The sequence below is a fragment of the Panicum hallii genome, chromosome 9 (assembly GCF_002211085.1).
Source record: "Panicum hallii strain FIL2 chromosome 9, PHallii_v3.1, whole genome shotgun sequence".
Lineage (NCBI taxonomy): Eukaryota > Viridiplantae > Streptophyta > Magnoliopsida > Poales > Poaceae > Panicum > Panicum hallii.
The window spans coordinates 16,174,838-16,189,697 of NC_038050.1; the positions used below are offsets into that span (position 1 = coordinate 16,174,838).

Below are 14,860 nucleotides of genomic sequence, written 5' to 3' on the forward strand. Positions count from 1 at the left end.
TTCTTAATTTAAATATTTATTAGTTGTATTTAAATGTATTCTTCCATTTATTTTTATCCTAAATTGTGATATTTTTTAATTATATTTTAGGTGGACTCTTTGTTCATGTATTTTGTTTCCGCTCGCATGTGAATCCTTATTTGACGTTGACTCCTTACTTTAATAAGTTAGATTATCATAACCATCAATAGTGGAGTTTTTTTCTTTTCCTATAATGTGGTAATTCCTAACCCTTGAGCATGGTAGCTTCTTTTAACTCTTAAATATTAGGATAAGGTAATAGACAATTTGAAACCGGATGGCCAAACAAGAACCAACTTATTGTCGAACTTTTATGCATTAATGTTATTCAAGATGAAAGAATATAGCCTTTTCAAGTGAACAACAACAATCATGAATCAACTTCAATACATTGAGCAAGGCAAAAACGCCAACCATTTATTACAGCAAACACTAATTGGAAGAGAGCAATATCTCAGGTTTACAACCAACGATGTCTCTAGGTAAAGAATGATTAGATTGTCTGACTCAGCCAGAGGAATCCCTAGGGATGGGCTCTTGTTCTGATTTCTCGGAGTTGTCCTCGAGCAACTTCCCATCTTTCGGAACAAGGCAAGGAATCCCATCTTCTATCTAGAGTCAGCATGAGCACAAAATAAGAGTGAAGGAAAAATTATCAACAAAATTACCAGTGCCGGGACCAAATGTTAATATACAGTTAAAATCGGTGCAAGATAGATGATTTACACAATAAGACACGATTTGAAATTGTTCAGAAACAGCATGTTCATAGATTCCACCATTGTGCAGTTCAATTTTCTGTCTAAGCATAAAAAATATCAGACTTGCTAGGGCCCGGACGTCCGACGTCCGGGTCTAGCATCGGATGGCAGCTCCCTTGGTAAAACTCCCACCGCAACATAGGTATTATGTTGCATGCAACATTTAAATTTTTTCATCAGATGCTAAAATTTGTTGCAACTTACAGAAATACCGTATGCAACCTCCGAAAAATTCTTCAACGACACATCAAAATATAGTTGCAACATAAGAAATATGAAAAGGATATCTCATTACCATCTAATCCGGAGAGAAAAAAAACAAACAACAAAAAGATGAAAAAAATCTTAATGTTGCACATATTGGTATTGTTAGTTGCACATGTGACCTGTGAATGTTGAAAGAACAATTTATCATTGCAACATGGAAACGATACAATCTCAACATCCCAAATGATCTACTGCAACAAAATAAAAAAGATTCTAAGAAAATATATTTCTACAAGAATCTAATCCTGGATCCTCACCATAACACCTCAAATCAGCCATTGCAACAACCAGAATCAACTATTGAGACATCACAAATCTCAGAGGGAGAGAGGTAAGAAGAAACGGGAAGGGGACGCCAGCGACTTCCTCCACGAACCGCGCCAGCAAGTGCATGCGACAGGCAGATTGGCTGCAAAGGCACCAGATGCTCACTCGCCAGGAGAAGAGGGATGGAGGGAGAGGGAGCGAAAGAGGAGAGCGGAGGCGACAGGAGCGGGCGGGCGGCATGGGGAGAGGCTTCAGGAAATCAGGATTCAGGAGTCACTAGGTGCTAGCCGGATGGGTGCGTAGGATAGAGGGATGGAGGGAGATGGGAAGGGAGACGGACCACCATGACCTCACTGCTCTTGGGGCGGTCCATGACTCCATGGCGATGTCTGCGAAGCAGATGAGACAGATGCTGAATCCTGAATGGATAAAAAGCGAGACGAGGATGGGAGAAAATGTAGAAGCAGCGGCTAAATAAAAACTAATGCGGGAGAGAAATGCTGGTATGGTGGGTGCCTCGGTGGGATAAGTCTCACGTGGAGCCCATCTGATATTTGTACCAAGCATGAGACGCCCTACACTGAGCATTTCTGTTGATGCTACCGCGGAGCTGGCATGCGTCCGAGAAATTAAACTGTATCGGACGCCTGATATATAGCATTACCGAAAAAATATAAAATGGATGCAAATCATTTATCTGTTCCCCATTTTTCCAATTGTGATCAGTTCATTATGAGCCACTTGGTGCGTGCACCCTGATCATTTGATTTCCCACTCTCCCCATCTAGTTTACCCCGAGGACCACAATAAGCTCATCTGGAAAGGTTATCCATATAACCACTAAATTTCATTCCCAGTCGGGTCTAAAAATGCTACGCTAGACCTGAACCTAATGAAATGAATTCCACTCTGAGCTGACAAAATACAGGGCCTCGAACATCATCGGCTGATTCCTAGGTCTGGTTTGCACCCAGCCATCACACACATTTCCACATTGTGCGTAACTTGCTACTCGCTAGTGCTAGAAAACCATTATTCTTTCCCCTTTCGTGAACGCTTTCTTTTACTCAGGCAATACAACAAACAGATTGCCGGCATACGTACACAAAGCAGACGATCGGAACGGGGCGGCTAACAGGACTCACCGGGAAGGACACGCCGACGGCTTCGCTAACCAGGCACCCGCTGGCCTCGCAGTACCTGCTCGTCGAAAGGATTCGCGCAGTTACTTCAGTAAGCATGGAGGGATCAAGGGAGAAGATGCGCAGAGCGGAGCGCGGGGACCAAAGAGGAGACCGCCGCCACCTTTTTCTGGCCCGCTTGCCTACCTGAGAGGCTTCTTGGAGAGGGGGCAGACCAGCACGTCGGCGAGAGCCTGCGGGATGCCCCGGTGGCCGGCGCCGGCGTGGCTGAACAGCATCGACGCCGTCCGCCTCATTGCGCTTCTTCTTTTGGTGTGGTTGGTTCGGTCCGGCAGCCACCCGCTTAATGGTCGCGGGCTGAGACGGGCCCCAATTCGTTCCCAAATATCTGCCCTCCTGAATTTGGGCCCAAGAATTTTGCATCATTCTTCCATCTTTTTTTTTCTTCCCCCGTTGCGCTATTCCCAGTATTCCCTCGTTGCAACTGGTAGGGGAAGCCTCACAGAAGACTCCTCCGTCTCCACCGCCGTAGGCCGTATATGGCCGGCGTTGCTCCCCCACCACCACCGCCGGTCGGCTCCGGCGTTGTCCCGACACCTCCATTGTTGCTCTCTGCCACCGCCAACGCTAACCCCAATCCTTATCCTCAACACCGGCCGAGCTCCCCAGCCTCCACCGCCCCCGCCGGCTCCGGCATCGTCCCTGCGCCTCCACCGCTACCCTCCGCCGCCACCGCGCAAGCTCCTTCTTCTCCAACTCCGACTAGCCTCACCAGCCCTTCCCAGCCACCCCGCCTCGCCGCCGTCTCGACCGACCCACCGCCGATCCGGCAGCCCCCGGGTGGACCTCCATAGGTCCGGGTGCCTAGGACCCCGACAACCTCGGAACCCTAACCCGGCGGTGCGACGGACGGCGATGCCGGCGGAGTTCCTTCGAGCCGCCGGTGGGCCTTCTATGACACCTTGACAGGCAGTCACGCGCATGACTTCGAACATTGGCGGTTCCAACTTCCAAATATCTATCATTGCCCAGCCCATTTTAAGATTTCAGCCTCGCACTAGCTTTGTTCGAATTGGATCCGTATATGCTCCGCTCAAACTTGCATGACAACGACATGATCACTACATCTAACGTTTTTATTTAACATAAACGGATTCGTAGTAACATAAGAGAAGTGTAATACTCCCTCCGTTCCAAAATATAGATCGTTTTGGCAAATCTAGATATATAATTTTTGCTATTTATCCAAATATACTATTTATCTAGATGCATAATAAAAGATATGTATCTAGATTTGCTAAAACTAACTACAATTTAGAATGGAGGGAGTATATCGTAATAGACCAAACTAAAAAAACAGTAATACATGTAAAATGATAAATATTTATATATGAAGTAGGTCTGTAGGTGTAGAAGGGTAGAATACTCATGCATGTGTACAACCTATTTGTGTATGTATGAATTAGGGCTAACCCAGAGTCATTTGTACTTGAATTATGCATATGCATAACTTATTTTGAAAAATGAAATTTGAAATATGTGATTTGAATGCAATTTAGTTTTGGAATAATAACCACTGCAAACGGTTGACGGCACAAGCTGAATATGGTGCTCCAGGACACTCCGTCGGCGTTAACCAGTTGTGCTGCATAAGAATCATCTCCGGTTAACAGCTACTTCTTCCGTTCCCAATTGCAGATTGTTAAAACCTCCTTTACAGTACACACGGCCATTTCTCGATCACAGCTCTTGGCTATTCCACACCTTCCGACCCTTAGCTAGCTAGTTGCATACACGCAGAAGCTCGAACGTCATGCCAACCAAAAGAAAAACGAGCTCACGTAGCTTCGTCCCTCCCTGGTCCCATCCGAGAAATAAACAGCCTGCAGGATGCCGGGGAGTGGTAGCTGGGACGAGCGGCCGGTACGCATGCCGCAGCGGGGGGTTAGCTGCCTCGTGCGGCCCAGCCTCCCGGAACACTACAAGTCAACCAAAATGATCGCTGCCCGCTGGCACGTCAGCTGCCGCAATTCTGGGTTTCTAGAAAAAAAAACAAAGAGGCGCCCTTCCCAAGCCCCAAGCACATGGGGTTGAGGGGTAGGTACAGCGACGGCTTCCTGTTTCGGTGCGGCACGTCACGTGCGCCCGGGTGCTTATATTGAACCAACCGCGCTCCTCATTCCAAGCCCACAGCCCCACACCCGCCACGCCCGTGCCTGCGCGACCCGACGGCCAGACCGGCCATGGAGATGGAGCTGCCCCTCCCGCTGCTGCTCGGCTCCGTGGCCGTCGCCGTCGCCGTCTGCCTCCTCCTGCTCCGCGGCCGCGGCGGGAAGCAGCAGGCGGCGCGCCTCCCGCTGCCGCCGGGGCCGCGGGGCTGGCCGGTGCTGGGCAACCTGCCGCAGCTCGGAGCCAAGCCGCACCACACCATGCGCGACCTGGCGCGGGAGCACGGCCCGCTCTTCCGCCTCCGCTTCGGCAGCGCCGAGGTTGTGGTGGCCGCGTCGGCGCCCGTGGCCGCCCGCTTCCTCCGCGCCCACGACGCCAACTTCAGCAACCGGCCGCCCAACTCGGGCGCCGAGCACGTCGCCTACAACTACCAGGACCTCGTCTTCGCGCCCTACGGCGCGCGATGGCGCGCGCTGCGCAAGCTCTGCGCGCTCCACCTCTTCTCGGCCAGGGCGCTCGACGACCTGCGCGCCGTCAGGGAGGGCGAGGTCGCGCTCATGGTCAGGGAGCTCGCGCGCCACGGAGGCCGGGGAGCGCCGCCGGTGGCGCTGGGGCAGGTGGCCAACGTCTGCGCCACCAACACGCTGGCCCGGGCCACGGTGGGGCGCCGGGTCTTCGCGGTCGACGGCGGGGAGGGCGCCAGGGAGTTCAAGGACATGGTGGTCGAGCTCATGCAGCTCGCCGGCGTCTTCAACGTCGGGGACTTCGTCCCCGCGCTGGCCTGGCTCGACCCGCAGGGAGTCGTGGGCAGGATGAAGCGCCTGCACCGCCGCTACGACGACATGATGGACGGGATCATCAGGGAGAGGCAGGCCGCCGAGGAAGGCAAGGACCTGCTCAGCGTCCTCCTGGCCAGGATGCGGGACCAGCAGCCGCTCGCCGACGGAGAGGACGGCACGATCAACGAGACCGACATCAAAGCGCTTCTCCTCGTGAGTTTCGATCCCGAGAGCGCTCTCGATCTTGAATCTTGATGGGACCACCGGCTACTGATTTGCTTGTTCATCGTTTTCGTGGGCAGAACCTGTTCACGGCTGGGACGGACACGACGTCCAGCACGGTGGAGTGGGCGCTGGCCGAGCTGATCCGGCACCCGGACGTCCTCGCCAAGGCGCAGCAGGAGCTCGACGCCGTCGTCGGCCGCGGACGCCTCGTCTCCGAGTCCGACCTCCCGCGCCTTACCTACCTGGCGGCGATCGTCAAGGAGACCTTCAGGCTGCACCCGTCGACGCCGCTGTCGCTGCCGCGCGTCGCCGCCGAGGAGTGCGAGGTGGACGGGTACCGCATCCCGCGGGGCGCCACGCTGCTGGTGAACGTGTGGGCCATCGCCCGCGACCCGGACGCGTGGCCCGAGCCGCTCGAGTTCAGGCCCGGCCGCTTCCTCCCCGGCGGCTCGCACGACGGCGTCGACGTCAAAGGGAGCGACTTCGAGCTCATCCCGTTCGGCGCCGGCCGGAGGATCTGCGCGGGGCTCAGCTGGGGCCTGCGGATGGTGACGCTCATGACGGCCGCGCTGGTGCACGCGCTGGACTGGCACCTCGCCGACGGCATGACCGCCGACAAGCTGGACATGGAAGAGGCCTACGGGCTCACCCTGCAGCGCGCTGTGCCGCTGATGGTCCGGCCGGAGCCCAGGCTGCTGCCGCCTGCCTATGCAGTAGAGTGAAAACCGAAGCGTTTGAAATCGGCTTTTATACGGCGTGGTCATCAAGTATAAAGGATACTCTTGTGGATCTGCGAGCTATATATATCCAGATCTTGGTGTATGGTATAAAGCTTTGCGAGTGTTCAATGAAATACAGTATCTAGTTGCGTGATTTTCCTGGTACTCTGTTAACTATTTCCCCTGTTTTAAATTATTAACTATTTCCCCTGTTCCTCTGTTTTAAGTTGTAGGTTGTTTTAGCAAATCTACGTATATAAATTTTACTATGTATCTGTAATTTAAAATGAAGAAATACTATTGTACGAAGGAGAGTCATGCCTTTCCTTTGCACGATATCTCTAGTACTGAACCTATCATTAAGCAGCAGGTAGAAAAAAAAACTTTATGTTTATTTTGGCAAGCTGATTTGCCACAGCGCGTCAACAACTCTACGCGTGGCAAACCACGGGCCGATCGATTGCTCAACGTTGGCACAATGAGCTTGGAGCAAAAGTAGCTAGCTTTCACGTGCTTTACGTGGCACAAAGATCAAGGTCAGCATAGTACTGTATACACTACCAAACATGAAGAATAATTATGCAACTCATAAAAATTCGGTTTACACCATCGAATTTTTATAAAAGTTTGATTTTCAACTTTCAACTACAAAACTGGATACCAAAGGCCATTTAACTGTTGAAATCGGGCAAATTTGCTCCTTTAGGTGGTTTCAAAGATATTTTTTATTTTATAAAAATTAAAAATATTCAAATTTAAAATAAAAAGTTAATAAGTAATTTATTTTAAATTAAATGGATATCAAAAGGTTTTCTAAAACTGTAACCTATGTATTGGTATTCTACTTGTCAGTTCTTCTGATCCAATTTTTTCATATTCATAACATTTGATTGCTTGTAATTATACATATTATTTTTTAACAAATAAGATTCAAATAGAGAAATAATAGATAGGCTACATTTTTAGAAAAGTTTTGGTACTAGTTTCATTTTTTTTATTTAAAATGAATTAGTTTTGATTTTTGAGATCTAATTAGAATTTTTAAATTCTTTTAAAAATACAAAACCACCTAAAGGACCAAACTTATCCGGTTTCAACAGTTGGATAGGCCTTGTTATCCGGTTTTATAGTTGAAGGTTGAAAACCGAACTTTTACCATAGTTCGACGTCTAAACCGGACTTTTCCTTAATGATAATAGGTAGCTGGCTTGAAAATAAACAAAGAAATTAATTCAGCTTTAGAATTACGATCATCCCAAATATGCTCGAACAAGTTTGATTGAGCGTAGCTGCTTTCACTGTATCACGATCATGAACATTAGAACCCAGGTCGCGTTGCAGGTAGCAGCTGCATGTAGCTCGCGGCATGCTTGATCAGTTGGTCGTGTGGCTTCGGTGCAGAGACAAGCCCCCTAAAATACCACCATGAAACCTAACTTCACATGGAGGTGCCATGGGCAAGGTTTGGATGCTTTTCTACAAAGCTAGGGCCCCGCGCGCAAATGGCGTATTGACAATGGATTTTGCTGGCCAGAGGCGGCTGATGCACCGGGTATACGCGTGGGTGTCGTAGCTGTGCTAATTTCACTGGTTAGGTATCGTGAGGATGAAGTTAGTGATGTGGTCGACTGTAGTGAGTAAGAGCGTACGACATGAGGATGATGGCCAGAGGTGAGATTCTGAAGGTAGAGGTGTATCAGTAAATGCATATTAGTCTGCCGCCAATAATGATATGATTTGTTAGGACGCCACGTTGGATGGCCCGAAGGTAGTGGCCAACGAAGAGTAGTACTGTATAATCAATATTCTAAATAGCGGGCTATAGCGGCCTGCTAAAAACGCCAAGATCCTATAGCATTGCTAAACTAAAATGGTATTTTTTATAAATGGCCCTAAAATAAGAAAATTTAGCACGTATTTCAACAATTGATGAATGTACATTTCAAAAAGTCCATACATAAAAGCATAAGAGATAAGACCCAACATCTCACCATAATATTATCCTAAAAACTCTTTTTCGGAAGGGCAAGTATATCCATAACGTCTAATAGATAGTATCATGCATTGACATATAAACTTTAGACGATTTAACAAACAATATCTACGATATGTTATCTTTATGCCGTAGTAATACCATATCCCTTAATTTGTGGAAAAAAATAAATATTATGAGTTGTATGGCTACAACAACTTGTACAATAGTTGGAGAATCGCCACACGATCTTAAATTTTAGCTTATGAGATGGTTGCTTTGCCAAATGGTTGCTCTCACCTCTCTCTCTCTCCTCCACATTATTAAAAATCTTACGTAACATTGCACGAGCGAGACGACCTGCAAGATAGCTGATGTGTACTTGAGCTAAGAGTATCTTCACCGGTACCCAATAAATATCTCCCAAAAAGATATTATTATAATATCTCAATACCATTATCATGAGTTATTAGGGAGATGTCTTTTATAATTTCTCAATAATCTCATTCTAATGCAACTAATATATTGGGAGAGCAGGAATTCTCTCTTTATTTGAGGAGGGTTGGGGTGAAATATTAGGAGAAACTAATGATTATTAGGAAAAGTGAGAGATATTAGTGAATTGTTGGAGCATAATATTTTTTTATTAACAGTTTATTGGAATTGCCTGCAAAAGGATCATGTTTTGAGACTGGATTCGGGCTCTAAAGGTGCATAGTCAGGTGTAGCGTCTAAATTCTTCGGACCGTGTCTCTGAATAGTCAGGTGTAGCCTCTGAAATTCTGAATCTTCAGCGCAACGTGATGTCTCTGATTGGATTCTAGAGGTGCATAGTTAGGCGTAGCCTCTCAATCGTAATGCCGATGTGATGTCACTTAATTTTGATGCCAATCGTGTCTCTCTGAGTAGTCAGGTATAGCCTCTGAACCTTAATGCCAATGATGTCTCCGATTTGGGTTCTAAAATTGCATTTTGGATTAACAGAGGCCAACATAGCCCTGGCGAAGCACTGCATGTTTTAGCCAATTACCTGAACCCACTCAGAGCAGCTAATGATTGCAAGGCCTCCCATTTGAGTTTGACCTACTGGATCATATTGAGCAAGGTTACTCTTGTTGCCTATGTTTAATCAGCTAGTATTTCCTGCTGATGTTGCCATATTTTTGTTACCCCGTTTTTGTTAGCCGAGGGAACAAAATTGTTGATGCCAGTATGTTAATTGACTGAAATCTGGTTGCAGCTGCACATTTGAGAAGTGGATTCTTATTTTTATTCTGTGCTTGAACTTTAGTACACACCTGCATCTGAATGTTGTACTGCACTTCATTTGACTTGCTAGCTGGGACGTTGTCAGTTGACAATTTGACATGATTCCGGTACATATGCATTTAGATCTATCGTGAATTCTGGCGGATGGCTGCATCTGCATGTTTAATTCTTTTGCCTATAAACTGTGAACCGTAATGATCCGTGACTTCGAGAGAAAGACAACTGAGAACTAGACACCAATTGTTGTGATGTGACCGTGCTTTAATTCTTTTGCCTATGAACTGTGAACCGTGCTTTGATGCTTTTGCTTTTGCTTATGAGCAGCTAATGTGTCTTGTGCTGTCAAGATGGCCTGTACTGTGAGGCTGTGAGAACGTACTGGTACCAGATATGAGAGCTTTTGTCTTTGTAGGTACTCCGTACTATTGACAATGGACGGATAAGGATGCTGGACTAACTTTTTTTCGATGAAAAGTATAGTGTACTAACTAACTTGGTGTAGGGCAATATTGACCTGTCTTTCGATAACTTGGTGTACTAACTAACTACAATTAATATCACACGCATTAAGTTATTCAATACCAAAAACAAAAGTCAAGCCCCAATAACCACAGAAATATAGATGTTGAATTTCTGCAACCTCAAGACTCAACTATCTTCAATACAAAAATATTATTCAATACAAATACTTCAATTGAATTCATTTATGAAGTGCAGCATTTTCATGGCACATCTTTTATGAGATCATTTTCACAGATGCTTATTCATATATGACACTGTACTATACAACTACCTAAATGGCCAAGTGAGGCTCCTGTTTGACGTCCTTCTCGAACAAAAGGTCAAATAACAATAGATCTCGTCCAAAACCATCTCCAGCCCATGCACCCTTGTCTTCAAAGAATTCATCATACCATTCTCAGACTTCTCATAAATTTCTGATAGGTCAAAGAAATAACAAATTTCAGATGGAAGGAATCAGAAGCTAGGTCGTTACTTCAGAAGGTATTCATAAATGCTCACGGTGACTCCAGGCTGATCAGACTCCGGAAACCACAATAAGATATTCTCTGTTTTTCACATAATGCCGTGCCCAAATGCATCAGATCAGGGTCCACTGAATAATGCAGAGGAACAGATTGAATTTTAACACAAATAGGCTAACTAAGTAACGCAGAGGAACAAATTCAGTTTTAACTCACACAGGCTAACCAACTAAATAATGTAGATAAGCAAAGAAGCACATATGTCAAATAGCTTTAAATATGGAACACTGTTGTTGCAGATAGAGCACCTAACAATGAGTTCCTTTTCTAGTGTCTCCACAAGGCAAATCAGTTAGAGCTTCCAAAGCATACTGCATGGTGAACAAATCAAAATGTTGTCAGACATACTTCATGTTTGAGTAGAATTTCATTAGCACGAATTCATATTTCTAGTTGGAATGCACGTTGAACTCAAAACATAAATTGTTCCGGTGCTTGTACCTAGTTGGAAGTATGAACATTTTAAACATTAACTATAATCCTTTTCCAGTTTGGAACTAAAATACCACCTTCTATAATTTGGACAGACGTGAAAGTTGTGGCAACATATATAGGAATCTTGTACCGCTCAAACTTCACCCCATTTTTTCTCACAGAGGAGCATGTAGTTCTTTTTTTAGAGTAGCAGCGAAAAATAGGTCTGTTTTAACCTATTATGGATATAAAGAATTTTGACAAAGATTCAGGAAGATATCTCACTCCAGCAACCTACACATTTTCCTCAGAAAACAGGAGTATATGCATTCTGATTTTTAAGTGTTTGCATCAATATTTCCAAGCAGCCTATAATCCGCTGATGATGGCAGCTGCATGTCCTGAGTGCAGTTATGGTACTATTATTATACAACAGAGAAGTTAGGCAAGCAAAAAAAAAACTTACCTATGTCCAGATAAAGTAGCATGGTTGCACTCAACGTTAATATTGAACTCTCCTGCATCATGTATTAAAAAAAACGATGCCTTCAGAGCATATGTTTAAACTCACACACGCTTAACTTGCAGACCATTGCTGATAATGTAGCACATCCAGAAAATATCAACATGTACCTCCCTTGTAACACCATCCTTCTCTAGAAAAGAGAGTGTAGTTGCAACAGCCTAGTCATCCCTGCTAGAGAAACAATGATTAGTGTGATGAGGACATCACTAGCATGGATACGACCATATTAGTGCCTTCTTGTCCAAAGGTGAATCAACTCCATATTAAGATTAAATTTGATACATTTGAACAATTAATGCTGCATGATGATTTCTGTGCATTCTCGTTTTCAGAATTACTTAACCGGATAAAGCCGTGTGTGGAAATTACATGGAAAACATGGAGGACCAAAGAAATAGATTGAGGACCAAGCCCAAGTCTTCCCAATGTTCTCCACCAGGCCACCACTTCACTTTTGGTGCAAGGAAAGGAAGAGTCCAAATCCAACACGTTTTGCATATTGGATTCGGACTGGAGGACAGAACCAAGTTGTAACGGCTGCCACGACTTCATACGGACTCCAATTGGGGAGTTCTTGGACTTCGCGGAAAGCTTATAAAGTCTACTTTCATATGGATCTGGACTCATGTCCATATCTTCTCCGAGGCGGCCACAATCGTTGATTTACTATAAAGACCTTTTCTGTCCACGGTGCTGCGTCACCTGATTTTGGCCTGATGGGGCGTGTATCAATTGGGGCCCAATAGGGGCGCATCCTAGGGTTTAGGGATGACCTCCACCACGTCCTGGCCATCCTCTACCCTCTCATATACCTCCATAGCCACCACGAACAGATTGGGTTTTGTTTTGTTGAAAGTTTAGCCATTGCTACTTGCTTGTAGACGCATGTGTCGGCTAGACCATCCGTTCTACTCGATTCAGAATCCCACCTTTGTGATTTTAGATTGGTTCTTATCTCCATATTTGCAATTGAGTTGCTTGTTCTACTTGTTCTTGCTTGTTCTTCGATTGCTTGCAGGACGAGTGCCCTAGTGGCCGGGTGTTGCGCTCCACAAGATCGCAGCAGCCATTGGAGGTGGTGTATCGGTTGCTAAGGCGCAGCATCCTTGGAAGGCTGTAGTCGGGCCGTGAACGTCGTCTCCATCCACCAATCGAGTTATCCATCCCCTCTCACCGAAAGATTGGGAACAAACTCTAACGGGTTCGCATCAGTTGGTATCAGAGCAAGATTGTTCGGTGAGAGACTTCCAATCCTTTGCTATTTTTATTTTCCTACAGTCCAGAAAAAGCCAAAAATAGTAGAATTGTTTTTCCCCCACCGCAATCCTATAGACCCTTTTGAGCCTTTACTGGTACTGCTTAGTTAGGGCTTGTTGAGTTTTTGGTTGCATCGGTTATGTCGAGTTGCTGGTCTTAGTTGTAGTCCTTTAGAGTTTCGAGTTCTTGTCACCAAATTTTGTTTCGGAGTTTCAATTCAGCCCGGGAAGAAAACTGCTATAGTTTTTGTGTTCAGTATCCGATTTGGGAGTTTTAAGACAATCTAGAGAGCTCAACTCATGCTCTTTCCAACGGATCTGACCTTGGTCACAAACTTCATCTCAGCACTCCAGAATCGACTTGGAGATTTGTGCGTCTGGTTGTCTGAAACAAGATTTGTCATTCTGAGTTGGTAGAGGTTGTATGCAGTAATCTTTTTGTTTTGGTTGTCAAACAAAAGATTTTATTCCCCTGAAAAGAAAAGAGAAGAAAAAAAAACAAAAGAAGAAAAAGAAACGAAAGAAAAAAAAGAAGAAGAGAAAAGGAAAAAGAAAGGGGCTGTTCTTTGTGTTTCTGTTTTGATTCTGAAGGTGTGTTGTGACTTTCCTTTGTGTCCAGGCTCGCGCCTCTAGCACGGTCTAGGTTAGGACCAGCACACTCCCGCCGTTGAACGATTACTGAGCTTGCTTTTGTGACTAATGTGGTGCTAGTATTTCCTTGTGTTTTTTTAGCCCACCTACAGCTCCACATATCCGACTATGGCTTGATAGGTTTTGTTGCTGCAGTACCGATACACTTCTTTCCAGGTGCTTGACTTGTTGGTTGCCGACCTGTCCTGTTTTGGCTTCGTAAGAACTTGTAAGAGCTTGTTTTATACAAGTTGAGTTTGAGAGTTTTACAACCAACACATCCTATTAGTTGACAGGAGGATACATATTATTTTTGTGTTTCTTGTTTTCCACTAATCATGGCAGGTGATACGGTGATTTTTGAGCTAACGGAACTACACCTTCAGATTCAGAATGTCATTCAACACTTGCCGCTATATGATGGTAAGTTTGATCCTAAAGGATATGTTAAATGGGAACTAGCAGTACATTTAGAATTTCGCAAACACGATTTGTCAGAAGAGCAAAAAATTCTAGCTGCTGGTGGAGTTCTTATTGATTATGCTTTGGCTGTTTGGAAACGCTTGTGTAGACATGATAAGGTACCTAAAACATGGAATGCGTTGAAAACTATTTTGAGAGAGTACTTTGTTCCTGAATATTATGCTAATCATTTGCTTGCTAAGCTACAAAGTTTGAAACAAGGTAGTAACACCGTTGAAACATACTACTTAGATCTCCAGATTCTCATGTTGCAATGTGGTTTGATAGAATGCGAAGATGCTATTGAAAATAGATTTTTGAGAGGGCTGAACAAAGAAATCTATGATATTCTTGTTCATGAAACATACACTTCCTTGACTCAATTGTTAAAATTAGCTTGCACTGCTGAAAATGAGATTTTGTTAGCCTTGCATACTTGCAATGAAGAAGTGCTTTCAGCAGAGGAGATTCCTTTTATTTCTGTGTATGGTTTTAACAATTTGCAGGAAATTGGGCCCATCTCCAACTCGGGAGATGAGCTGCCATGTGCATCAATGGATAATCAAGAAGACAAGCTTCTTCTGCCATCCTTTCCTAAGGAGGCTCATATAGGTAATGTATGGAGTGTTTCAGATACTAGAGGTGAGTGCCATCAAGATCAAACGTAATTGTCCACTTATCATGCTACTAGAGAACATCAAATAGTGGAAATCATTGCTGATTTGCCTTTGTTACATGGTGATTTGTTTGTTGATCCTTGTGATAAAGAGGAGTTGTGTGATCATACTTCACTCAAATCTACCACACAACTAGTACATGGACATGTGCATTCTGATTTGAATGATGAACATGTTGCTTTTCCTCATGTTCGTTGCGTTAATAATGAGAACGAAGAGCTGAAACTCATATCATGTTTGAATACTTTGGGTTACATT

General features: G+C 45.1%; 2 protein-coding genes across 2 annotated transcripts; one reads left to right on the forward strand and one right to left on the reverse strand.

Moving 5' to 3' along the window:
* Nucleotides 1-378: 378 nt before the first annotated feature.
* Nucleotides 379-2,812, reverse strand: LOC112876066 (UPF0434 protein Mmar10_2939). The gene is made up of 3 exons (XM_025940105.1): nucleotides 2,645-2,812; nucleotides 2,462-2,516; nucleotides 379-633 (listed from the first exon to the last, which is right to left on the reverse strand). Exons 1-3 carry the CDS (start codon nucleotides 2,752-2,754, stop codon nucleotides 529-531), a joined length of 270 nt encoding a protein of 89 aa, XP_025795890.1. The 5' UTR covers nucleotides 2,755-2,812; the 3' UTR covers nucleotides 379-528.
* Nucleotides 2,813-4,639: 1,827 nt separating this feature from the next.
* LOC112878303 (flavonoid 3'-monooxygenase CYP75B3-like) lies at nucleotides 4,640-6,515 on the forward strand. Its single transcript, XM_025942751.1, has 2 exons — nucleotides 4,640-5,619; nucleotides 5,709-6,515. Exons 1-2 carry the CDS (start codon nucleotides 4,702-4,704, stop codon nucleotides 6,351-6,353), a joined length of 1,563 nt encoding a protein of 520 aa, XP_025798536.1. The 5' UTR covers nucleotides 4,640-4,701; the 3' UTR covers nucleotides 6,354-6,515.
* The last annotated feature ends 8,345 nt before the right edge of the window (nucleotides 6,516-14,860 follow it).

Excerpts from the sequence above, each read along its gene's own strand:
- LOC112876066 (XM_025940105.1), bottom strand. The coding sequence starts at position 2,754 with ATGAGGCGGACGGCGTCGATGCTGTTCAGCCACGCCGGCGCCGGCCAC. Across the intron at positions 2,517-2,644 it reads CTCTCCAAGAAGCCTCTCAG|GTACTGCGAGGCCAGCGGGT; the intron begins GTAGGCAAGCGG and ends TTCGACGAGCAG. Across the intron at positions 634-2,461 it reads CCGTCGGCGTGTCCTTCCCG|ATAGAAGATGGGATTCCTTG; the intron begins GTGAGTCCTGTT and ends TGCTGACTCTAG.
- LOC112878303 (XM_025942751.1), top strand. The coding sequence starts at position 4,702 with ATGGAGATGGAGCTGCCCCTCCCGCTGCTGCTCGGCTCCGTGGCCGTC. Across the intron at positions 5,620-5,708 it reads ACATCAAAGCGCTTCTCCTC|AACCTGTTCACGGCTGGGAC; the intron begins GTGAGTTTCGAT and ends TTTCGTGGGCAG.